Source organism: Talpa europaea, assembly GCF_964194135.1.
Source record: "Talpa europaea genome assembly, chromosome: 16".
Classification (NCBI taxonomy): domain Eukaryota; kingdom Metazoa; phylum Chordata; class Mammalia; order Eulipotyphla; family Talpidae; genus Talpa; species Talpa europaea.
The window spans coordinates 6554523-6578744 of NC_140084.1; the positions used below are offsets into that span (position 1 = coordinate 6554523).

At 52.8% G+C, this 24222-nt stretch overlaps 2 protein-coding genes across 3 annotated transcripts in view; both read right to left on the reverse strand.

The window, feature by feature from the left end:
- ATP6V0D1 (ATPase H+ transporting V0 subunit d1) overlaps positions 1-15603 on the reverse strand; it is a gene marked incomplete at its 5' end in the record, with an annotated part of 34746 nt that extends 19143 nt beyond the window's left edge. Inside the window, one exon of the mRNA XM_084257240.1 lies at positions 15474-15603. Coding sequence (XP_084113366.1) covers positions 15474-15603 — 130 coding nt within the window. The remainder of the gene's footprint in view (positions 1-15473) is intronic.
- Positions 15604-16397: 794 nt separating this feature from the next.
- On the reverse strand, positions 16398-17112 carry AGRP (agouti related neuropeptide; the record flags this gene model as incomplete). Of its 2 annotated transcripts, none has more annotated exons than XM_084257321.1 (3): positions 16398-16580; positions 16759-16844; positions 16983-17112. In XM_084257321.1, the coding sequence occupies 3 exons, from the start codon at positions 17110-17112 to the stop codon at positions 16398-16400; spliced, it is 399 nt and encodes a 132-aa protein (XP_084113447.1). The 2 variants fall into 2 exon arrangements, with proteins under 2 accessions (XP_084113447.1, XP_084113446.1); XM_084257320.1 differs by having other exon boundaries at positions 16977-17112.
- Between the last annotated feature and the right edge of the window lie 7110 nt (positions 17113-24222).

Consider the following 24222-nt stretch of genomic DNA (forward strand, 5'->3'; position numbering starts at 1 on the left):
AGCAGGAGTTGACCTGAGTTTACCGTCCTTCTCCCCACTCTGAGACAGGTGGCAGGTGGTGGCAGAGCCACATTTAATTACCCTCATGCTCCCAGGAACACCTCGTCCCTGCGGCTGGAAGAATGAAAGCATCTCTCCCATCCCATGAGGAAGTCAACCAATCCGACCGTCTCCAGGAGGGTTCCAGGCAGGTGATGGCGCCATGTGCCAAAGGGAGGGGCAGAACTGGTTACTGCTGCACCCAGGGCAAGTTCCAAGAAGCTCCCTTTTGACTGAGTGGAGATCAGCCTGGACAGCTGCTCGCTGGGACATCCCCACCCAGGCCCGAGGGCTCCAGGGAAGAGCATGTCCCAGAAGACAGGGGCTCGGGGCAGCTTCCCTGTGTTCTGCAGCCAGGCCCAACCTGAGAATCCAGCCACCCAGCCTCACCCCAGGAGGCAGGGGCCACACCCTCTTCTGCTACTGCCCTGCACTTTGACCTTGAGCAAGCTTTCTTCTCCAGGCTTGCCACCGCAGTGACAGAAACTGCAGGTTGCGGTGAATCTGGGGCTGTGAGGGAGAGCTGCTTTTCATTTTCCCAAAGTGGTATGTTTGACTGCGTGTAAGCGAGGAAGGTAAAATGGTCCGGCCTGGCCAGTTGCAGGCAGACCAGGGAAGGCCAACTGTGGCGGTGAGCCAACTTAGAGGCTGGCTCGTGCCCATGTCCAGCTTCCAGGCCCGCGGGCCCACACTGCTGCAGCTGGCGGCCCTTGAGGCTGGCCATCTACTCTGCATCCACAGATACCACTTCTGTCTGCAGCACGCTAAGGAAAGCTGCAGCTCACTTAGATGGGGGTGGAGGGAGGTGGGGGGAGGCAATTCTAGGGTCCCCAGAGGCTGCTATTCACAGTGAGATTAAGCCAGGACAGGCGGGACTCTGGCTCCAGCAACCTGCCAGTTCCCTGGTGCCTTGAGTCAGCCCAAAGGAGGGAAATGTTCCAAAGCTATGGAAATATTCACTTTGCTTAGACTTAGGCCCTGTGGATGGGTTCGCCAGATCAAGCCTCATTTGGGGCTGAGAGGCCACGATGTTCTCAGCGTGAAGCCTCATTCCCTGCAACTTAGGGAAAGTGGACAGGGCAGCTGGGATCAGGCCCAGCAGAGCCAGGAGGGTTGGGCCCAGCAGGAAGTGACAGCAACAGGAGCCATCCAGACCGGTCCTGGACAGCATCCCCAGACTCCTCACCCACCCTGCTCGAGGGCCTGTGGGACAAGTGCAGTAGTGGCACGTCAGACTGAGTGCAATGGGCCTGGGCCAGCCCCAGGAGGGAGTCACTGCTCAGTGTCAGGAGAAACTCAGTCCAAATGATAGAAGCCACGGGAGGGATGGGGATGACAGGAGGCGCGATGCCGAGGCCAGGCCTGAAGGCAACACTCCAGGACTGTCATTTTCCCCCAGCCAGGAAGCACATTATCTAGCATGGAGGCTGAGGGAGGGGGAAGTATGTGAGTTACAGCGCATGACCTGGCAGCCTTAGGGCCCCGAGTGCTGGGTCAGGGATTGTGGCTGACCAGAATCCTCAGCTCCCAACCCTTTCATCTCTAAGCTCAAAGTCAGGCGGCGAGGCCTGGGGCAATAGCGAGGGTCCCAGAAGCAGGGCCTTTTTCACCTGACCACCCTGTCCTGAGTTGGGGCCATGCACAGAGAGGCACTGTCCAGGTAGTCCAGGTAGCCCTCGGTCAACAAATAAAGAATCAAAGATTCTTGATTGTCCTGATTGGCATGAGCAAGCCTCACCTGGGACCAATTTCCCCAGGTAAAGTAAAAGGACTGGATCTAGTTACCTCTAGGGGCCTGTCCAGCTCTGACCTTCCCTCCCCTGGTCAGGCCTGGAACACATCAACTTTCTACAACCACAGCTCCCAGGGGTCCCTCGGGCTTGAAGTGAGTCCAAAGGTCTGGGTCCTTGGGGAGCAGTCTTGGCAGAACCAAGAGCAGATGCACGGGTGTGCGGGGCTGTGGAGCCTCAGAAGAGCAGTCAGAGCAGGACAGGCAGGAAGGAGGACAGGCAGGAAAGGCTGAGCTGCAGAAGTAGGACAGGCAGGAAAGGCTGAGCTGCAGAAGCAAGGACACCACAGATGACTCTGCGGAGGGGAAGCCCCATCCGCCAGCCAAAACACAAAGCCTGGGTTAAGGTCATGGCCTGAAAAACGTTGCCTGACAGACCAAGCGGGGGAGAAGGTCTAGACAAGGGCCCAGGGCAGGCCAGAGCTGGCCAGTAAAGCATTGTCAGGTGCCGGTCAAAGCAGTTCCTCCACACGCCCCTGTCCCCACCACATGTCTGCACTGGGCTGCAGGACCATTACATTCACCCTGCCCAGTCCCTCCACTTGCAGGGTAAGATGCAGGGCGCCGGGTACAAACAGCGAGAGCAGGTGTCAGGTTCTGCAACTGCAGCCTAGACTACTAATGGCACTTTTCCTGCCTCTAAAAAAGGAGGAAAGTTAGTATATCAGCATAGGATTAAAAAAAAAGCAATCAAGGCCTCTCTGGTGGCACAAGGAGTCAAGCACAGCACTGTGAAGCTGTCTGCAGCCTCTGCAGCACTAGTTCCATCCCTGGCTAGCCAGGGAGCTACCCACACTGCAGCAGACCTCTCCTGTCTCATCCGCTGCTCCCCTTGGCAGTCTGCCTGTTCTGTTTCCCAGTCTATCTCTGGTGAATCCTTTCACCCCCCCACCCCACACCTCTGGCGTGCACCCCAGTTCTTGTATGCATAAATAAATAAATCTTAAAAAAAACAAAAGCAATCAGCCAAGGAGTAGGTGCTGGCTGAGGCAGAAGTCAGGGAAGTAAATGGAAAGCCCCCTCACAACTGAGGTGCGGAGCGGACGAGGAGAGTTGTCAGTCACTTGCTACATACCCCAGCACATTGTGTGCACTATGGTGCTTATAGGGGGATTTGGGGTGTCTGGTTTGGGCCTTTCCCAGCACCATCCTACACACATGTACCTATACATACCACATGCCCTCTGACAAGTCCTCCAAAGGGGAGAGGAATCTGCCCTGAGGATGAATTTTCCCTCTCCTGGGGGGACCAGGCAAGACCACAGGACAGCACTTCTGGGAGCCTGGGAAGTGTGGCCCTGACGTCTGGGCAGTGGCACGGCCCTACTTGGAGCCCCCGAGCCCCTAGCACATGGCTAGCACACTGCACCGTAGCTGCTATCATGACCCAGGAGGGGGTAAAGCAGGGGGTCTAAGGCCAGAACGGCCTGCACTGGGCTCCAGGGCAGAAATCATGAGGGAATTCCCTGGCCTTCCCCTTCCCAAGCGAGGAAGCCAGGGCACACGGAGGTGGGTAGGAAGAGCTGAACTGAGCAGTAGCTCTCAGCCGGGCAGCCCTACCTAAACTGAGGTCAGCCGGGACTCACTTGGATGATGGAAAGTAGGGCCCAGGGTCAGTGGCTTTAGGAGGTGCTGGGTGAAAAAGCTGAGGAGCCCCTGCTTGGCTGACTCACTGGTCCAGCCACACCCCCTTCACCCTGCCGAGTGGTCCTGGTGCACCCCCTTGTGGTCAAAGAGGATGGCACTGCCAACAGTAAGGGATTTGGCTCAAGCTCCTTGCAACTCACCCCTCCGATTTAATCACTTCCTGAGGCTTTTGATCCAAATCTCCTCCGACCAGCCCTCCCCTTGGAGGAGTAGGCTGCAGGCACCTGCAGAGCCACGCAGGAACAAGTCATAAAGAACAGGGGCTAGGCCTGAGGTGGGCATGAGTGTGGGAAAGTCAGGATGGAGACAGGTAGGTTTGAGTCTGGTCCTGAGAAACTAGTCTGTCTTGAATCAGTGAAGACAGCTTCTTGAGGTAGAAGACTGAAGGAATGTGGAGGCAGTGGGGGAGTCCCCAGCCCTTCCAGCTCGTCAGGGCTCCCCAAGTCTCCAGATCTCTTTCTTTATCCACTTCTCTATCCCCATGTCTACTTCCTAGCACTGTGTCTGAAAAAGCAAGCATGGAATAATCCAGAATAGGGACAATCTAGGACACAGTGCACCCCTCCACGAGGGAGGCCTTAGCTTCTCCGGGGTCCTCATGGCCAACCGGTCCTGCCAGTTCAGTGAAGAATCGTTGCTCGTCTGAATATATAAACATCTCGATTCATTAAGCACCCACTCGAGCTAGGCAAGGTGCTGCTGGTGTGAAGTCTAACAACCTGCAAGTGACTTCTGCTCCATTTTACAGGTGAGCAGATAAGCTTTGAGGCCTATGCCACGTGCTCAGCATCACACAGCTGGCCAGAAAGGGTGCCAAGATTGGCCTAGTGCCTGGCCTCACCCAGATCTCAAGAGACCCAGAGAGGCCCCAGCGCCCCAACCCTGAGCAGGTGCAAAGGAGTTCCACAAGCTGCATCTTGTCCTCACACCTGTGTGTTCTTGATACAGACCCTCGAAACAAGCCGGATTGTGTCTGGCAGCTGAGCCCAAAGCACAAGGTTCCAAGTTAGAGAAAGAGGCTGGTGCTACAGCAGGTGCTCTGACCTTGGCAGGAAGGGGAGCGGGTAGCCTGACAGGTATCAAGGCACAAAACTAAGAGAGGCAGCCCCGGGCCTCGGGGATAGTGGTTCTGCTCCTCCTCATTTCAAGGCTAACAGCCCTCAAGCGGAAGCTCTGCTAGGTTCAACATGCGCTGCTAAGAAAGCGGGAAAGTGAGAAGAATACATTTCAGAAGGACCTTAGGCAAAATGTTGAAAATAGAGCACCTTTCCCTCTCTGCCACCCAGAAACCCTGGTCGGCCAGAAAGCCTTATCTTCAAAGGTCCCGGATGGCGGACATCTGCCGATGCCACAGTCACTTCAAAAGGCCCTAGGTGTGGGTTCAGGCACTGGCTCCCACTTAGAAACCAGGCCCAAGACATCACTAAGAAAATCCCCCCAAAAGGGTATTATCACTCCCCAGAGCAAGTTTTCACAAAACCCCGGGGGCAGTGCTGGTGGCGACACAGGCCTTATCAGCAGCTGTGATGGCTGTTACTGTCTTGACCATACATGGCTTCCCAGATAAAATCAGGCTAAAGCACATGCCATGACAAGATGTAATCAGTGAAGGGAAAACAAGAAGCAGGGACAGGGAGGAGGAGACCGAGGAAAGAGAGGAAAAGAACCAGGTAAGAGGTGAGGAGGGGAGCTCCACCTGGCACTCAGGCCTTGGTGACATGAACTGTCCAGCCCTCAAGCACCCCCTGGGCTGAGTCTTCGGCTGTAAAGAGACGACTGTTCCCTAAGTCTCAGAACAGCCCTACCATGGAGCCACCCAAAATCTGAGACCAAAAGCTCCAGGGTCGCCCAGCATCCGCTGGGCATGAGAACCTTCCCTCTGCAAACCTGCATGTCCGAGTTCCCTTATTTTTCCTGGACGCTTTATACTTATTATTATTTGTTCACTGCAATACATTCAAACCACGGAGGAGTCGTCAAATTTTAAAAAAGGCATGTTTCCCTCTCCCCACCCCCCCCACCCCCGTCTCCCCAGCCCTCCCTCCCCACACGCTACGCGGCTCTGAACTCAGGTCCATTCTTCCAAACACTCTTTCCTGTGCATGCCACCTCCTGTTCTACTAGAATGGGAATTTAGACTACGTGATGCTTTGCACCTTTTGCCTAATAATATATTTCTCAGTCAGTCTTTACAGAACTTCACGCTTTTGAGCCCTTGCGTGGGATTCCACAGCTTCTGGCCTGCCCACGGACGGCCCACTGGTTCTGAAAGGTTGCTGTGACCATGGAGACTGGCATGAACGCCTCTGAACATGCCATCCTGGGCTAACCTAGGGGCTGCACTCCTGTAAGGGGGGCTGCGGAGTCACACAGTGGAGGATGCCCAGGCAGTGTTTTCGGAAGGTGGTGGACACTTGCGCCTGAGAGGCCCACACAGAGCCACCTTTCACAAACTGTCCTTTCAGAACTTAACAAAACGATGCTTTGTTTTTTTTTTTTTGTTTTTTTTTTTTAAAAAAGCCAAAGCCCCCAAACTGACCGTCCTGGTCCTAAAAAGAGGCAAGGCAGGGGCAGGAGGGGAGTCCCTGGCTCTCACTCTCCCCGCGCTGCCTGCCAGATCAGGCTCCCTGCCAGGTGTCCTCGTCAGGCCACGTTTGTGGTCGCTTGGCGCGCTGTCCAGGCCGCTCTCCAGCCTCCTGGCAGGGCTCGTGGGCAGCACTCGGCTTCTAAGGGAGGCCTGCCCTGGCTGTAAGCCAACAGATGGCCGGGCGTGGGCTGAACGGGCCTGGGCTGAACGGCCGCCAGTCGGCACGCTGGAGACTTCCAGACTGGTGTCGTGAGTGCTGCCTCCCCTGCGCGCCCACACAGCCGTCTCCCTCATGCTTGCCAGCTCAGCACTTCTGAGACAGGACACTTCCCGCCCACCACCCTGTCCTCGCCCCAAGCCTCCACCTTGTCTGGAGGCCCCAGTCCCAGAAGCAGCCCAGCACCCAGTCGCTCATCCAGTCAGCCACCTGACTTCCGAGTCCTCTCATCCGCAGGCCCAATGGAAACCGGCCCAATCCCGTAGGTTCCATCCCCTCGGCTGGTCTGTGAGCCTCTGTGCTTCATGTCCCTAATGCCACCCCTGCCCAGGTTGTGCCCATGTTCTCTTCCCTGGAGCCCTGCGACTGCACACTTCAACCTTCACCAAGGAAGCGCTCCCGCCTTTTTTTTTTTTTTTTAATCCATAACCCTCACCCCTCCTGAGCTGTAGGCACCAGGGTGTTCCGGGAACGGGCCTGACGCACCTCTCCACACTCAGTCCCTGCACATCCCGGACACGCACGGCCTACTCGCTCAGGTCCGGGGGCGCTTCTGAAAGTCCACACGGTTTCATGTTTGAGACCAGAAATGTCGCTCCTTCCTCCCTCCTCCTTGGCCTGGCTTGTTTTGGGGGTTTTGGATTTTTTTTTTTTAAGAAGAGCTTTACTGAGACATAATCCATATGCCATACAATCTGCCCATCTAAAGCCAACAATTCAATGGTTTTTAGTATATTCACTCAGTTGTGCAGCCACCACCAATTTTAGAAATTTTGGCCACCCCAGGAAGAAACTCTGCACCCTTGTGCCATTTAACAGCTCCTCCTACGCTACCCCCAAAGCACCCCAGGCCTACTGCATATCCAGTGCAGTTTTGACATCCAGGGGCCTGCCTATTGGACAGGCACACTGTCCCTAAGCAAAGCCTGGATGACACGTTTTCATCACCCACTCAAGGCCCAGCCTGGCACCTGCCACTCGGAGTGTCAGCAGGGAGTGAGCAAGGGGGAGCTGCTGGCTTCTCTGACTGCCCACTCAGCACCAGACCCTGTGCTCACACTTTATAAACACCTCAGAGAGGTCCTATTAATATTTCTGTTGCACAGCTGAGGATAAATGACTTGCCTAAAGTCACAAAGCTGGCTAGAGGCTGAGCTGGGATTAGTTTATCAGTGAGCTCTGCTCTGTCTGGGCATCGTCGCTGTCCATCCACTCTAGGCCCTGCTGTCAGCTGCCAGTCTCTCTCTCTGTTTTCACTGAAGTCTCCAATGATCTCTGAATGACAAAGTCATACAGAAGCCTGTCCGACTTGATTTCACATCTCTGACTAGGTGTGGCATTGGCCTTCTTTTTCGGGTTCTCTCTTGGGGTTACCCACCTCTCAGGGAAGGCCTGCCTTTGGCCCTTTTAGCAGGACCATCTCCTCTACCCCTTTGGCTTAACTGAAGCCTTTCTTAGTGGGGGATCTCATCTTGGGCCTCTATTCTTCTGACTCTGCTCTCTCTTGGAGACAGTGGCCACACATCTAGCCCTGATTCTTCCAAGCTCAGTTCTCACACCTGAACATGACAAACAGCCTCCATGTCTCCACTCAAATGGCCACCAGATCCCTCGCTCCCGCCCTCTCTTTATTCTCCGACTGGCTCCTTCTACATTCCACAATCCTTTCATTCTGCCACCTACACAGTTGCCTAAGCCAGAGATGAGGACATCAGCCCTGACTCATCATTCTTCCTCAGTCTCCTCATCTCACCCTCAAGTCCAGTCAACGCTTCTTCCTAAAATTCTTCCCTACAATGTCCCTACCAGGGTCTAAGACCTGGCTGCGGGCACCTCTGGCCTGGATTACTACCAGACCCTGCAAATTGCTCTCCCTATCTCCAGCGTGGCCCCTAACTCCAATCCACTTTTCAAAATATAGGCATAGCTTAAAGGACACGTTCAATCACCTACGCTCAGGAAATGGCCCTTCTTGTGGCTCCTGCAATCCTTTAAGGGTCGATGTCTAACTTTCCAGTCACACTCCTAGCCACAGGACAATGAGTGTCGATGACTCGTTGACTGTTGAAGACCCGTCTGCGCTTGTATTGGCAGTTTCACAGGACTGGTGATCAGCCCGGCCCAGCCTAGAGTCTCACTTTCTTCTTCCTATATGAAACTGTCCCTTGCGAAATAATGTTGAAATACAGATGTGGTAATGAACAGAAGACAAGTCACTCAGAATGGAGAGACATAAAGTGATCTTGAAGACAGCCAGGACATCACAGACGTGAGCTCCTCAAGCACAGTCATCCCCAAGCACCTTAACTCACTGACCGTCTTCATCCTAAATATTAATTACATTTCTTTACAACAGGAAGGAGATGTTCTGGGGGCCCAAGTGTCAGGTAGAGACCCCATTCCAAATTAGGAAACTGGAGTCTGGTACCATCAGCTGAGTTGAGGCTGTATAATCCAGCAAACCACAATGCTTTTCTATATTTTCCAAGTATCTGAGCAAGAATCCATAGGGGAAAAAATCCTAGAAACAGTAAGTAGCAATAAGACTGAGATTGTGGCCTCAAACATCATTTTCCACAACAAACAACCAGGTCTCCAAAGGGAAATGGTAACTCTTAAGTTTGGGTCAGGAAATGTATAAGATAAGATTAGAACACACACACACACCATCAGCCCAGAAGTAAGGAAGTTATTATATAGAGTTGTGTTAAAAAGACAGGCTATGAAATAAGCTCCCACTGGCCAGAGACAATCTGAGCAGCAATCAAGTTAAAAAGAAACCCCCAGGGGCCTCCCTGGTGGCGCAAGGGGTTAAGCACCACACTATGAAGCAATCCGCAGCCTCTGCAGCACGAGTTCGATCCCCGGCCAGCCAGGGAGAAACCCATATGGCGCAGAGGACCTCTCCTGTCTCGCCCGCTGCTCCCCTCAGCAGTGTATTTCAGTCAGTCTGCCTGTTCTGTTCCCCACTGTCTCTGGTGAATCCTCTCACCCTCCCGCATCTCTGGCCTGTACCCTAGCTCTTGTATGCATAAATAAATAAATCTTTAAAAAAAAAAAAAAAAGAAACCTCCAAAATACATTAAATCCCATGAGTGTGTATGATACTAATCAAAAAAGAGCAAATTAACCTCTTAGTCACCTTTAGAGGATTTGGAAAACCAACTCATTATTCTGAAAGCTGTCAAATACATCAAGAAATATCGTGTCTTGGGCCTCCCTGGTGGCGCAGCGGTTGAGCGCTGGGTTGCGAAGCTGCCCGCAGCCTCTGCAGCGCCAGTTCGATCCCCGGCTGCTCCCCGGCCACCGGAGGAGGGTCCCACATGGCGCGCAGACCTCTCCTGACACCCGCTGCTCCCCTCGGCAGTGTACTTCGGTCCTTCTGCCTGCTCTGCTTCCTGCTCTGGCTCTGGTGAATTCTCTCACCCTCCCGTGCTTCTGACTGTACCCAGTGCTTGTATAAATAAATAAACAAATCTTTTTTAAAAAAATAAATAAATAAATAAAATTTAAAAAAAAAAAAAAGAAATATCGTGTCTTATCCTGTCTCCCCCACATACACTGTCGTTGGGGATAAACAGATAGTCCTGGAAGTTGCCAGGTATAGAAGTAATCAAGCCAATAATGACAGGAAGAAGTATAAAAATAGAATAATGCCACTTTGCAACCTCTGAGGAAATCATGGTTTAGGCCATACATGTCCATAATTCCTTGTGTCCCCCCAAAAGAGGATCAGCGAGTATGCACCTCCTAATAGAAGTATAAACAGTAAATTTTCATTAAAAAAAAAAATAGAACCAGAATCTAACTAAGCCTTTAGATCTATCAATTCACAGAAAAAATAAGGGGCAGAATATGTTAAATCATACTCAGCAATGTAATCAGCAAAATTGAGATGGAGGGAAAATCTAAAATCAAAGGACCCGGTTTCTTTAATAAATTACCAGGAAACTGAGACAGAAACATTTTACATGAAAAACTTGGGATAGTGGGCCTCCCCAGTGGCACAGTGGTTGAGCCCTAAGCTGCGAAGCTGCCCGCAGCCTCTGCAGCGCCTGTTTGATCCCCAGCCCCTGGCAAGGGTCCCACATGGCACACAGACCTCTCCTGCCACGCCCCTGCTCCCCTCAGTGTACTTCATCAGTCTGCCTGTTCTGCTCCCCGCTCTGGCTCTGGTGAATTCTCTCACACTCCCACACTTCTGACAGTACCCAGTGCTTGTATAAATAAATAAATAAATCTTAAAAAAAAAAAAAAAAAAACTTGGGATAGTGCCCATCAATGGGAGTGCATGGCTCCTAACTGGGTACTGAATAAAATGAGCAGATCATAGTTTAATTACATAGAGTTGATAACATTAACAATTTACTGCTTCTTAAAGAGGAACAACAGTAGAGGTTTTTTTTTTTTTTAGATAGCCATAACCTTTTTAAGAGACAGCAAAATATTTACAGATGAAATGATATGTTGTCTAGGATTTACTTTAAAATAATTGGAGGGGAGTAATTAGAGCTAACTGAAACAAGTTAGATAACTCTGATAAGATTTGACCATCGTCATAGCTAGGTGATTATTAGTCATGGGCTAATTAAACTATTCCTTCTGACTTATATTTGTTTGATAATATCCATAATAGTGATAAAGTGAAAAAGGAAGGGGAAATTCAGGTAGAAAAACTATGCTCACTTACTTGTGAATTTCAAGCAATCCAGTTTGTCAAATTAATAGCGATGCTTTTAGACTGAACTCAGGGTCAAAGTTAAGAACAAAGGCTTGGCGGGCCTCCCCGGTGGCGCAGCAGTAGAGCGCTGGGTTGCGAAGCTGCCCGCGGCCTCTGCGGCGCCGGTTCAATCCCCGGCTGCTCCTCGGCCACCGGAGGAGGGTCCCACATGGTGCGCAGACCTCTCCTGCCGCCCGCTGCTCCCCTCAGCAGTGTACTTCGGTCCTTCTGCCTGCTCTGCTCCCCGCTCTGGCTCTGGTGAATTCTCTCACCCTCCCGCGCCTCTGACTGTACCCAGTGCATGTATAAACAAAACAAAAACAAACAAGCAAACAAATAAAGAAAAACATGCCTCTATTAAAAAAAAAAAAAACTCTTAAAAAAAAAAAAAAAAGAACAAAGGCTTGGGGGGGCCTCCCTGGTGGCTCAAGGGATTAAGCACAGCACTGTGAAGCTATCTGCAGCCTCTGCAGCACCAGTTTGATCCCCGGCCAGGGAGGTGACCCACATGACGCAGCAGACCGCTCCTGTCTGGCCCGCTGCTCCCCTCAGCAGTGTATCTCAGTAGATCCACCTGTTCTGCTCCCCACTCTGTCTCTGGTGAATCCTCTCAACCCTCCCTACCCCCCCCCCGTACCCCTGGCCTACACCCCAGTTCTTGTAAACATAAATAAATAAAACAAATCTTTAATAAATAAATAAATAAATAAATAAAATAAGTTGCCAGACTCTCTTATAAGGCTCAGGTACTGGCACATAGTAGACCTTCAGGAAGTGTTTCTTGAATGAGCAAATGACCATTTGAACATCGATGTAGTGCCCAGGTCTGTCTCTGCCTGAGATGCATTTTCCTTAGCTTTCCCCTGGGCCACTCTTCCTTGTTCGTATTTCAGTTACAATGTCCTTTCCTCAGCTGGGCCTTAACCTGTCACACTCTGTAAAGAAAGCTCCCCTGTTATTCACCATCCCTCCTCTACTGCTTATGTCATGGGTGATTTAATATGTGTCTATTTGCTTTAAATCTTACTTTAAAATAACAACAGTCACAGCAGCTCACAGGGGAGCATGGGAGCAGCAGGTGAGACAGGAGAGGTCTGCTTGCCATGTGGGTTGCTCCGAGAGAAAGCACCACCAACTCAGCACTTACCACGTGTCAACTTCATGCTAACCAACCTAAGAAATAGGCACTATTATTATTATTATTACCATTTTACAGATGATGACATTCAGGACAGAGGGGTTACACAGACTCAGAGTCACAAATTACCATTCACACTGGTAACTGCCCCCATGACCAAGCCTCAAGCTATGAGGGTCAAGAGACACCATTCAACAAAGTCCCCATCTCCATGTCTGGTATAAAACGGGGGGCCTCCCTGGTGGCGCAGGCAGTTGAGCACAGTGCTATGAAGCTGTCTGCAGCCTCTGCAGTGCCTGTTCGATTCCTGCCGGCCTCGGAGCAACCCACATGGCGAGCAGACCCCTTCTGTCTTGCCGGCTGCTCCCCTCAGCAGTGTATTTCATCAGTCTGCCTGTTCTGTTCCCCGCTCTGTCTCTGGTGAATCCTCTCACCCTCCTGCGCATCTGGCCTGTACCCCGGCTCTTGTACAAATAAAATAAAAATCTTAAAAAATAATAATAAAATGGGTGCTCTGTAGCTATATGCTGAATGAATGCTTTCTCTCGTATATTTCTCTTTCTTAATCTCAAACCTGCCTCTTCTTTCCCACCAGTCCCTAGCACAGGACCCAGCTCCAGAAGGTAATCAATTCGTCCAGAAACACTCAGAACTGGAAAAAGTTTTGTAATCACAGAATTTTGTACCCTCAATTTACCAAAGGGGAAAGACTTCTCCAGATTCCTTCTCCTACGCCTAATAGAGACAATCAAGCAAGACGGACAATGGAGGAGGATCCACAGGCTACAAGTTCCTAAGAGACCAAGAGAAGGTCAGAAGCAGATATCCTACTAGAGTGGAATCCAGCGGGGAGGCTAAGGCAGGGTGGAGCGTCTCTACTTGCAGCACAAATAAACACCCTCAGCCCAATGCCCTGTGCCTTCCGGGAACTGTTTTTGGGAAAAGTCACCATCTCAGGACACACCTTCAGATATTACTAGGGACCACAGGCATCTTTGGTCTCCCCTTCGTGCCTCCCCCTTCTCTTCTCACCATCCCATGGAGACAGGGAAGTCAAAACACCCAGCAAGAAAAGACTGGATACCAGACCTTTGGTGTCACCTTCAGAAGTGGAGAAGGCCTTCTGGTAGAAGACACATAGGATCCAGGCACAACTTCCTTTCTGGTTATCCCCAACCCTAAAAGTCCTGAGCACCTCCAGCATCAGGGTCCCAGGAATCCAAAAGTTTGTTCTGAGAAACATCTAAGAAAGCAGCACAAACACCACAGGAGCTGTGGCTGCATGCCTAGCATGGCCACAAAGGGATTCAAAGAAGGGGTGGCACTGGGGCTGAGACTTGAAGGGTGGGACTCGCTGGGCTTCATGGGAACAAGGCACAAGAGGGATTGGCAGATGAAAATAGTACTAAAAATAAGAAAGAGTTGACATTTTTCTAGCATTTATTCTGTCCTTGGTGCTGGACCAAGTCTTTGGCACAGAATAGCTTGTTGATATCTCACGAGCTTATGAAATAGACGCTGTTAATATACCAGCTGAAAAGCCCAAGGTCCAGAGATGGTAAATAACTTGGGTGATGATTTTAGGGTCATCCAGTAACTGGCAGGCTGGGATTCGAACTCAGATTTGTCCAATTCCAACATCCATCACACCACGAACCCCAAGAACTGGGAGGATGGTTTATGTGAGGGAAAGGAATACGTGTGGAAGAGCAAGGGAATCCCTGAATGTCACACTAAAGGTCTGGATGGTGAATACCCATTCATGACTCAAAGTGGACCAAGTGCTCAGCAATGTGGTAGGAAAAAAAAGATCTAATGTGTTTATGGAGGAATGGAGGAGGGTCTGCTGGGGAGATGGGAACCCTGTGCTCCCAGAAGCTCTCCAGGAAGAGGAAGGGCTGACAGTAGAGGGAATAGAGAAAGCCTAGAAGAGAAACAAGTTTACCAAATGCCAGTTGGTAATCAATGATGCTCACCTTCTTAAGCCACTAAAGATCTTCCTCCAGTTCCAGTCAGTCCACAAAAGTCACATTAAATGCCATGCGTGACAGGCCTTGCCCCAGACATCCTCACTCTGTTTCTCCTTCTTTTCCCACAGTGAGGACCATAAAGTTGCGGACAGGCTCCTAGAACCCAGCACTAAAGTGCGTTCCTCTCCTTCCCTCCTCCATTCTCATAAGGAGGTGAATAACTTTACTTGTACATTTATGTTAAAACCATAAAGTTCACAACTATATTAAAGGTATTTTAAATTTTTAAAGGTATTTATCTCCACATTACTGGTCTAGTTTGCAGGATAAATAATAACTGATTTTTTTTTTCACAGAGATCACTTTTAACCTCAATAAGCTTTGACTAGAAAATTTCTCCAAAGTAAATCATCTGACCATCTTCCTCTTGCAGCTACCAATCACAGGCTACCAGCACCTCTGCTCCAGGACATCATCTGGGGGTCAGGAACGGGAACCTACACCCCAGTCACTGTGCCCCTAGCCACTATCTGGGGGCCAGAGGTGGAGGGAGGCAAAGACTGGGATTGGGGCTATCTCTAATTCTGTTAATTTGAGGTTTTATTCAACCTCAGCGCATCAACCCCATTTTGGAACTGTGTGCACTAATAAGGGGAATCCCGCCTCTCACCATTCTTGTACTAAGAAACCCTGTCCCAACAGACACGCTTCCCTCTAAGGATCTTTGCTCTTATTGGCCAAATACTTGTGTCTGAACTTCAGATTTGCAGGGCTAACCCTTGTTATCTCCCAAACACTGCCTTCAGGAGACTCTACTCAGTCAGTGTTTCCATGATGGGATGAAACCCTCGCTAAGATGGCTCAGCAACTCCCCAGAAAGGTTCACCCCACAGGCCAACGAAAGGACAAAAAGATCCCACAGGCCTTGGTTCATGTGCTGGGGGGAAGTGGAGCACTTTTCCGCTTAGCTTCCCTAAGCGTGGCTACGTGACACCTCGGGCTCAGTCAGGGTAGCGAAGATTGTACGACACATCTCGCACCGGTAAACCACTCCCAAGCGACCCTCTCCACAGTGGACGTAATGGGGGAAGGGGAAAGTCCAAGAAGCAGCGAACCGCTGCGGTTCTTAAAGCCTTGTTTGCGTCTGGACCCGCTCTGCGCCTCGGCTGGAGGTAGATCCATTTCCGGCGCGCCCGCCATCAGCCCCCAGATTCCCAGAGAGGCCTCCGAGCCACGGCTCCCCGACTTCTCGGGCCCGTCGAGAAGCCCCTCCTCCGGTTTCCCGGCCCAGATCTCGGAACCCTCGGGCCCGGGCCGGCCTCCCTGCCGGGCTGGAAAGGCCCGGCCGCCCGGCCCCGCGGCTCACCCTCCAGCGTCTCGCACTGCACCAGGTTGAGGTAGTCCGTCTGGCTGAGCACCCCGGCCTTCAGGCCGCGCACCAGTCCCTCCAAATAGCCATTGTCCACGTTGAAATAAAGCTCCGGGAAGGACGACATGGCTGCGGCGGGACCGGAGAACCCCGATCGGCCGGCAGCAGCGCCACTCCAGGATCAGCTGACGCGGCGCCGCAGCGGGCTGTCAGGGCGTCAGGTGACGCGCCACCGCATCACGTGACCTCGAGGGGCGGGGCTCTGCGCGAAGCTCAGCTTCCGGGTGCTTGCGCGGGCCGGGGCCGGGCCTCTGGCGCCTGCGCGCTGAGGACAGACGCGCCGCGAGCGCCCTAGCGGGCGCGACTTGCCGCGCCCAGAGCCCGCCGCGAGGTGGCGCCCGTGGTCGCGGGGATTACGTTGGTCTCCGCGCCAGCGCGCCCGGCCTCGGTGCCCCTGGCGCGGTGGGGCCCGTGGGGTCAAGCGAGAGTGAGCTGGAGAAGATTGCAGACATTTCAGTCAGCCGCCCCTCGAGGGGAAGCGCGGGCCGACGCGGGGCGGGCGTTGCTGAGGGCCACGCGTCTAGTTAGCGGCCAGAAGGCCCTGAACCCCCCTGGCGCGCGGTGGGCCCCCACCTCCCCTGTCAGTCGTGAAGGTCCCCGGGGCTGGCGCGTGTCCCCACCGCCTCCCCAGCGGCGCCTGGAGCCCGAGCGGCCCGCATGTAAGTGACTCAGGTGGGGTCGCCCAGCCGTGGGCTTGGGGTGTGGCTCCTGGCTCGGCAGCCCCCCACCCCCCCCCCGACCCCTGCCGTGACCTGCCCCCTCCGGCGAGGGCCCAGTTCGAAATAACACCACAGACTTGGGGGGTCCCATCCAGCCTTTATTCGCGCGCGGCCCGCCCGCCGCCCGCTGCCCGCCGCCCGGCTAGGTGCGGCCGCAGGGGTTGGCGGCGGTGCCCAGCCTGCGGCAGTAGCAGAAGGCGTTGAAGAAGCGGCAGTAGCACGTGGCGCACGGGTCGCAGCAGGGCACCTGGTGGCCCAGGCAGGACTCGTGCAGCCGCACGCAGCGGCGCGGGGTGCGCGGTTCGCGGCCCTGCGGGTCCAGCACCTGCGGGGGTGGGGGCGAGCACGTGGTGTGGGCCCCAAAGGCAGGTCCGGGCAGGTTGGCAGCCCCCCTGGGGAGGAAAGGCGCTGCCCCAGGGAGGGGTCGGGAGGCGGAGAGAGAGGTTGCCGCCTCGCAGCCCCTCCCAAGGCCTGCGGCCTCACCCCTTCCCCACCGCAGTTACCTCTGCCAAGGCCTTGGCCTCCTGCAGCAGAGCCTCTTCTGCCAGTTCAGCGCTTGTCCTTTTCAGCGTGGGGCGCAGGCCCAGGCCTGGGACAGATGATGTGAGGGCAGAACCCCCTACCCTCGCCCCCCCCCCCCAGGTACAAAACACCAATCTTTCATGCCTGGGATTGGGAAGGGGGAAGGAGGGCACATACCAAGTCCCAACCCTCTGCCCACACTGACCTGGCAGCTCTGGCAGCAGAACCTGGTCTGCTCTTCTGATGCCGTCCAGGGGGGCCATGCCCATCTGGGCCCCCTGCATGGTGGGCAGTGCCAGCAGCAAGACACAGCTCAGCAGAACTGTGAGCAGCATGGCCTGGCTCAATAAGAAGACCCAGTCCCAGAGAGAGAGGCCCCCAGACAAGCGGAAACTGCCCAACCTGATGACTTACCGCTGTCTGCTGGAGCCTGGAGACTTCCTGGCCACCCCGTCTCTCAGCTTATATGACAGGGTCTAATGAAGAACCCACACGTGACTGTGCCCTGGAGCCAGGGTATGAGGGGCCCTTCCTAGAGGGTGGGGGCACGGTGCCGGCTTCTCTTCCTGGACCCAGGGTTTTGGGTGCTCTACTGGGCACCCAGTTTTAGGTGAGGTCATCAAGAGCCAATCAAAGTTTGGGAAGAAGATGCGTGCCCAGGAGCCCCAAATTTCTGTGGAGCAGGGACCTAGGAGTTGGGCTGGAACCATTAGCAATAACAAGGCAGGCGGCCCTGTCAGCTTAATCTAATTTGTGGCCCCGGACATGCCTACTCAGATCTGACGTGGCATGTTGCTTCCTCTGCTTCCAGGAACTTGGGTCAAGACCATTGAAGGGGGTGGCCAGAGCGGGGTGGGGTGGGGTGGGGTGCAGACCTAGACCCTGGGATTTTTAGTGGGCGGTAAAGGGAAGGGGAGAAGCCTACCCATCCAAAATTAGGGCCTCCTGCCTCTATCCCTGCCCTCTCCCCTCTTCTCCCCCACAGGCTTCTCCAAGCCCCCCACCCCTGCCCCCAAGCCCCTTTCCGCCTGGGGTTCCTGGAAGCCGGGGAGGCAGGACGGATTGTTCCCTGGGTGGGCAAGCAGCTTCCAAGTAAAAAGCTTTCAGGCCGCCTGGCTCATTAGTGCTAATGGCTGCTCTCTTCCGCCCTGCCTTATCAGGCCTGTGCCCATGCCTGGTCTTATCAGCACAGGGCCTGGGTGAGGACGGCCCTTTTGTGGAGATGGTAGGGCACACAGGACCCCACACACCCCTGCCTTCCCTCGCCCCTCTGGAGGACGGCTTATCACACACTTGCCCATTGGGGAAAAGGGCAACTGGCTGAATCAGCCCTGAGACCTCAATGTGCAAATAGGGCTGACCAAGGCAGCGGGAGGGGATGAAGGGACTGCTGGACTCAGCCGCCCAGCTTCTCACGGGCTATTCCGACCGGGAGGATGCCAAGGGAAGTCCTCCCACAGTAGGTGGGCACCTAACATTGACCTGTGGTGGCCCTTGGCTTGGTGTTGGTGCCAGTAGTGGGCCTTGAAGTGCAGGTTGCACAGGGAGGGGGAGCTCTGCAGAAGATGGGCCTGTGGCAGCCTTCCTCTGCAGATGGTGGCGATGCTTGTTCTGGGGTCAGGCTGACATTGGGCTCGCTGTGGTTGACTCCAGGTACAGTTCAAGTTGCTCATAGGGTCTCCTACTGCCCTAGGGGACAAGGCCAGGGAGTCAGAAAAAGTCACTCCCAGGTGATCCCTGATAATCCAGAAAAGGGTCCGTCTCCATTTCTCCCACTGCATTGTCACAATGCAGACCTGGTGTCAAGGCCTCCCTGGTAGCTGATGTTGACTTTCCCCCAAGGCTATAGCTGTCCAGGTGTCCCCCCCCCACCTCACCTGGGCATTCCCTTCTCAGAGTGATGCCAGTTCCGGGTGAAGGTGTCTGGCACCTCTTGTGCCCCCGTCCTGGCTGAGTCACTTGGGGCCATCAAATATACCTGAGGCATTGTCCCCAAATCAGTAATCCACAGGCCCTGGTCCCATCTTTGGAGATTGTGGTGGGAGCAGGAACTGCTTGTGAAATTTGGCTTTCTCTTACTTGCAGCTAAACACATTCCCAACTGATATCTTCTGTTTCTTTATCTCTCTTTTCCACATTTTTTATGGTTTAAGACTTGTTTCCCTCGTGGACCTAAACTGTCTTCTAGTCTCCAAGGCTCCTGTGTCCTCACTCATGTCCCATAGGAGAGTCATCTTTGACCCAGAATTCCCTGGCCCTGGTTCTGGAAATCCTGCATCTACTGTTGAAGACTGACTGGAGACCTCATGGTGAGTCCCTCTGATCTGGGCAGGGCCTGATGGCCCTCCCTTGACCTTAACTGAACATCCCCAAGGTCAACCTGTGATGTTTATGAAAGTCCTGACTGCCAGAGGCCATGTCCTGGGGCCTAGGGGGTAGAGTGGGTCACATGGACCAGCACCCTCTGCCAAAGTCACGATCTAAAAGCTGGCCTTGAAAGCCAGGTTTGACTTTTGGCTTGGGCAGGTATTGACTTTGGGCTAATTCCCAGTCTAGGGAGAAATGGCTTGGGGGTGGGATCTCAGCTCAACCTTGAAAGTCATGTGTATGGCATGTTTCTGCTGCTAGGATAGCACTTGGACTGAACTGGAGTATTTCAGGAAGGGTTTTAAACTGCAGGGGCCTCTGGGTGTTGTCATAGTCTTGTCTGAGTCACATAACTCGTAAGTGGTGGAACTGAGAGCCAAATTGAGGAGTCTGAACTCCACTTGAACCCCCAAATATGGTGCTAAGACACAATGACATTTGGAATCACATTTTTTTTAATTTTTTTTTTTATAGAGGCATGTTTTATTTATTTATTTATTTATTTGTTTGTTTGTTTGTTCTGTTTACACATGCACTGGGTACAGTCAGAAGCGCGGGAGGGTGAGAGAATTCACCAGAGCCAGGGTGGGGAGCAGAGCAGGCAGAAGGACCGAAGTACACTGCTGAGGGGAGCAGCGGGCGGCAGGAGAGGTCTGCGCGCCATGTGGGACCCTCCTCTGGTGGCTGGGGAGCAGCCGGGGATCGAACCGGCGCCGCAGAGGCCGCGGGCAGCTTTGCAACCCAGCGCTCAACCACTGCGCCACCGGGGAGGCCCGGAATCACATTTTTTAACACATTTTGACATTGACTTTTTTTTAAGATTTATTTATTTATGCATACAAGAGCTGGGGTGCAGGCGTGGGGGTGAGAGGATTCACCAGAGACAGAGTGGGGAATAGAACAGGCAGATGTACTGAAATACACTGCTGAGGGGAGCAGCGGGTGAGACAGGAGAGGTCTGCTGCGCCATGTGGGTAGCTTCCTGGCTGGGGATTGTACTCGTGCTGTAGTAGCTGCAGATCGCTTCATATGTTGCATCTTAACCCCTTGCGCCACCAGGGAGGCCCTTGACATTGTCATTTATTAAACACTTTGATTGCATTTGGGCATACAAAAATATTCTTGTTTCACAAAGAAATGTGCCTTCTCCATTTTCCCTGAAGCACATGGCCCTTTGACTTCTCTTTTATTGTCATATTTTTTCAGAGGAAACTAGTCTCCACTTCAACATGGGGGGTGATAATGCAGAAGCAAGACTAAAAGCCACACTCAAAGTCAATATTAGGGAGGTGTGAAGAGTGGGTCTTTCATCTACAAGGTGAAGATATTGACATCAGGTGGGGAGGAAGACTCTGGGTTGTCAGAGCTTCACTTTTTCCAGAAAACTGAATTTTTATATGTTGTTTAAATGTTGACTCTAAAAGCATATTACTCAGGCTGTTAAGTTTCCCACTTCCATTGTAATGGGGTAGAATTCCTGTCCTCTTGGTGGTTCTAGCCTGAAGGGCCATGAGAACAGGAAACTTTCCTTCTTCCTGCAATACCAGCAGGTGTCCTGGAGGAGGTGGTACTTAAGGAGGGTTCCTACAGGTGGAGGAAACTTCCTAAAAGGAGGAAGGAAAGAGTAGCTTCCAGTGCCTAGTTGTTCACCAAAGGAATGCCCAGGGGCCCACAACCTCTGTCCCCCACCAGCCCACACGCTCAGCTTCCTGGTTCCAGGATCAAGGGATTCATCCCACTTCTGCCCCCCAGTTTTCTTTTTCCAGGGAACCAAGGGTCCTCTCAAGTCCTCTCAGTCAACCTAGTATCCCAAAGGGAACCCCAATTTCTTGGGATCTTCCCCTTGACTCTTGAAGGTAAGGCTTTTTCCTTTTGCAAGAAAGAGAGGGCTCATCCACTGTGCACCTCAGGCTCTCCCTGCTTCTCAGAAAGGGTAAGCCAACTAGGGTGGCTGCCTGGATACTACACTTGGATGGGCAAGTGTGGGAGGCTACACCTTACTTCTGTTCTCCAAACTACACTATTATCCAATTTCTACATCATAAATAGTGCCACCACCTCCTATTATAGGCCTCCTGAGGTGATATAATCATTGCCAACGTAGTATTCCTGCCAAAAAATGTTAGCATTAATCTAATCTTCAGGAAACAATCAGATAACCCCAGAATATGATGTTATAAAACTGGCCTGAACTTTTTTTTTTTTTTTAAAGATTTATTTATTTATTTATACAAGCACTGGGTATAGTCAGAAGCACAGGAGGGTGAGAGAATTCACCAGAGCCAGAGCGGGGAGCAGAACAGGCAGAAGGACCGAAGTACACTGCTGAGGGGAGCAGCGGGCGCCAGGAGAGGTCTGCGCGCCATGTGCGACCCTCCTCCGGTGGCCGGGGAGCAGCCGGGGATCGAACCGGCGCTGCGGAGGCTGCGGGCAGCTTCGCAACCCAGCTCTCAACCGCTGCGCCACCAGGGGAGGCCCCTGAACTTTTTTTTTTAAGACTTATTTTATTTATGCATACAAGAGCTGGGGTGTAAGCCAGAGGTGCGGGGGGTAAGAGGATTCACCAGAGAGAGTGGGGAGCAGAACAGGCACATCTACTAAAAAACACTGCTGAAGGGAGCAGCAGGTGAGGCAGGAGAGGTCTGCTGCACCACGTGGGTTGCTCCCTGGCTGCCCCACTGGGGATCACACTCCTTCTTCAGTAGCTGGCTGGGCCACCAGGGAGGCCCTTTTTTTTTTTTAAAGATTTATTTATTTATGCATACAAGAGCTGGGGTGTAGGCCAGTGGCACTGGTGGAGCGGTGTGTGTGAAAAGATACAATAGAGACAGAGTGGGGAACAGAACAGGTAGACTGACTGAAATACACTGCTGAGGGGAACAGCAGGCGGGACAGGAGAGGTCTGCTGTGCCATGTGGGTCAGCTCCCTGGCTGGGGCTTGGGCTCAACTCACGCTGCAGTGGCTGCGACTCGCTTCATAGTGATGAGACTTAGCACTTTGTACCACCAGGCAGGCCCTGGCCTATACTCTTACCCAAAAAAAAAAAAAAAAAAAAACCAAAAATATTGATTGTGGGGCAGTGAAGTCTTCTATATTAAAAAAAGAAAGAAAGAGGGCCTCCCCGGTGGCGCAGCGGTTGAGCGCTGGATTACGAAGCTGCCCGCGGCCTCTGCGGCGCCGGTTCGATCCCCGGCTGCTCCCCGGCCACCGGAGGAGGGACCCACATGGCGCGCAGACCTCTCCTGCCGCCCGCTGCTCCCTTCAGCAGTGTGCTTCGGTCCTTCTGCCTGCTCTGCTGCCCGCTCTGGCTCTGGTGAATTCTCTCACCCTCCCGTGCTTCTGACTGTACCCAGTGCTTGTATAAACAAAACAAACAAACAAATAAATAAATAAATAAATAAAACATGCCTCTATTAAAAAAAATTAAAAAAAAAATTAAAAAAATTTAAAAAAAAATAAAAAAAGAAAGAAAGAGAGAGAGAAGGACCCCACCATCAAATGCAATATGTGACCCTGGCCTCCAGAGCTAAAATGAAAATGCTAAAAGGACAGTCTTGAGACAAGAGGGAGGTTACCCTGGGTTAGTACTGACTTCCTTAGACGTGTAAGTGCACTGTAACTGCTGAGAAGGACTTCTCAACCTCGACACTGGCATATGGGGTCAGCGAATTCCTTTTTCTGGGATTTTAGCAGCATTTCTGGCCTCTGCCCACTAGGTGTCAGGAGTGCCGCAGCACACGTGCGAATATACTAACAAACACCCAGCTACATTTTGAAATAGTTTAAATGGTGACTTCTATATTGTATGACGTCTTAAATCAAAACTGTAATTAAAAATGTCTCCATTTGGGCCTCCCTGGTGGCACAGGGGTTAAGTGTCAGCACTATCAAGCTAGCGCCAGCCACTGCAGCACAAGTTCGATCCCCAGCCAGGGAGCTACCCACATTGCACAGCAGACCTCTCCTGTCTCCCCGCTGCTCCCCTCAGCAGTGGATTTCAGTGGATCTGCCTGTTCTGCCCCCCCGCCCCCGTCTCTGCTGAGTCTGCTCACCCCCGCCTGTACCCCAGTTCTCCATTCACCTCCCCTCCCCTTTCCTCCTCTCCCCTGCCCTGATTCCTGCAGTGTTTCCCTGACCATATAGGCCCCGCACTACCAGCTGCAAAAAGAAAGGCATCCCGTGGACCGGCATCCGCCCACACTGGGTGCGGAGGGCGCCTATGTTGTTCCTTCACAGCAGTTATTCTCCCCCGGGGTGGCTTGAAAACATGGCCGTAAGATTCTGTAGCCCCGGTCCCACTGAGAGGCAGCCTCTGCGTCCCCTCCTTGCAGGGACCTTGCAACTGCTCACCAAAATAATATGGTAGAAGTGACACTTTCCAGATCCAGGACTTGAAAAATTAGCATCTGCCTCTTCCTGCATCTTCATAAATACTTGCTTCTGGAGCCCAGCCACCCTGCTGCGAGGAAGCCTCTGTGGAGAGGCACACACGCGAGAAAGCAGCACATGGCACCAACTTGAAAGCCATGTGAGTGCGTCATCTTGGAAGTGAATCTTCCAGCCCAGCTGAGGCTTCTGGGGCCGAGGTGAGCTGTCTGTGCTGAGCTCTGAGAAAGCTGTATGACTGCTGTGGTTTTAAGTCACTAACGTTTGAAGTGATTTGTTTGCGGCAATTGATAACTCACTGCCTCTCTCTCACACAGACACTGGGGGCGCAGGCTTGGATGGCTGGAAGTGGGCCAGGTCTTTAGGCCATGAAACTAGGACCTAGATCAGCACTTACTCCTCCAGCAAGTATTTACTGAGCGGCACTAGTGCTGGACACGATGCCAGGGGCTGAGGCGTTGGCAGTGAGGAAGATAGATTCTGTGCCTGGCGGGCCCACCTTAAGCACAGTAGGGACAGACAGGACTATAGCCTCAGCCTGGGGTACTGTCTTCCCGGGGGAAGGTAATTTCTAAGCTGAGACCTGATTCAGGAAAGGACCTATTAGCCATACAAAGAAGCCAGGGACGGGCAGATGGAACACCATGTGCTAGCTCTGGTGAGGTTGCCGGATTTGGCAAAGAACAAATAA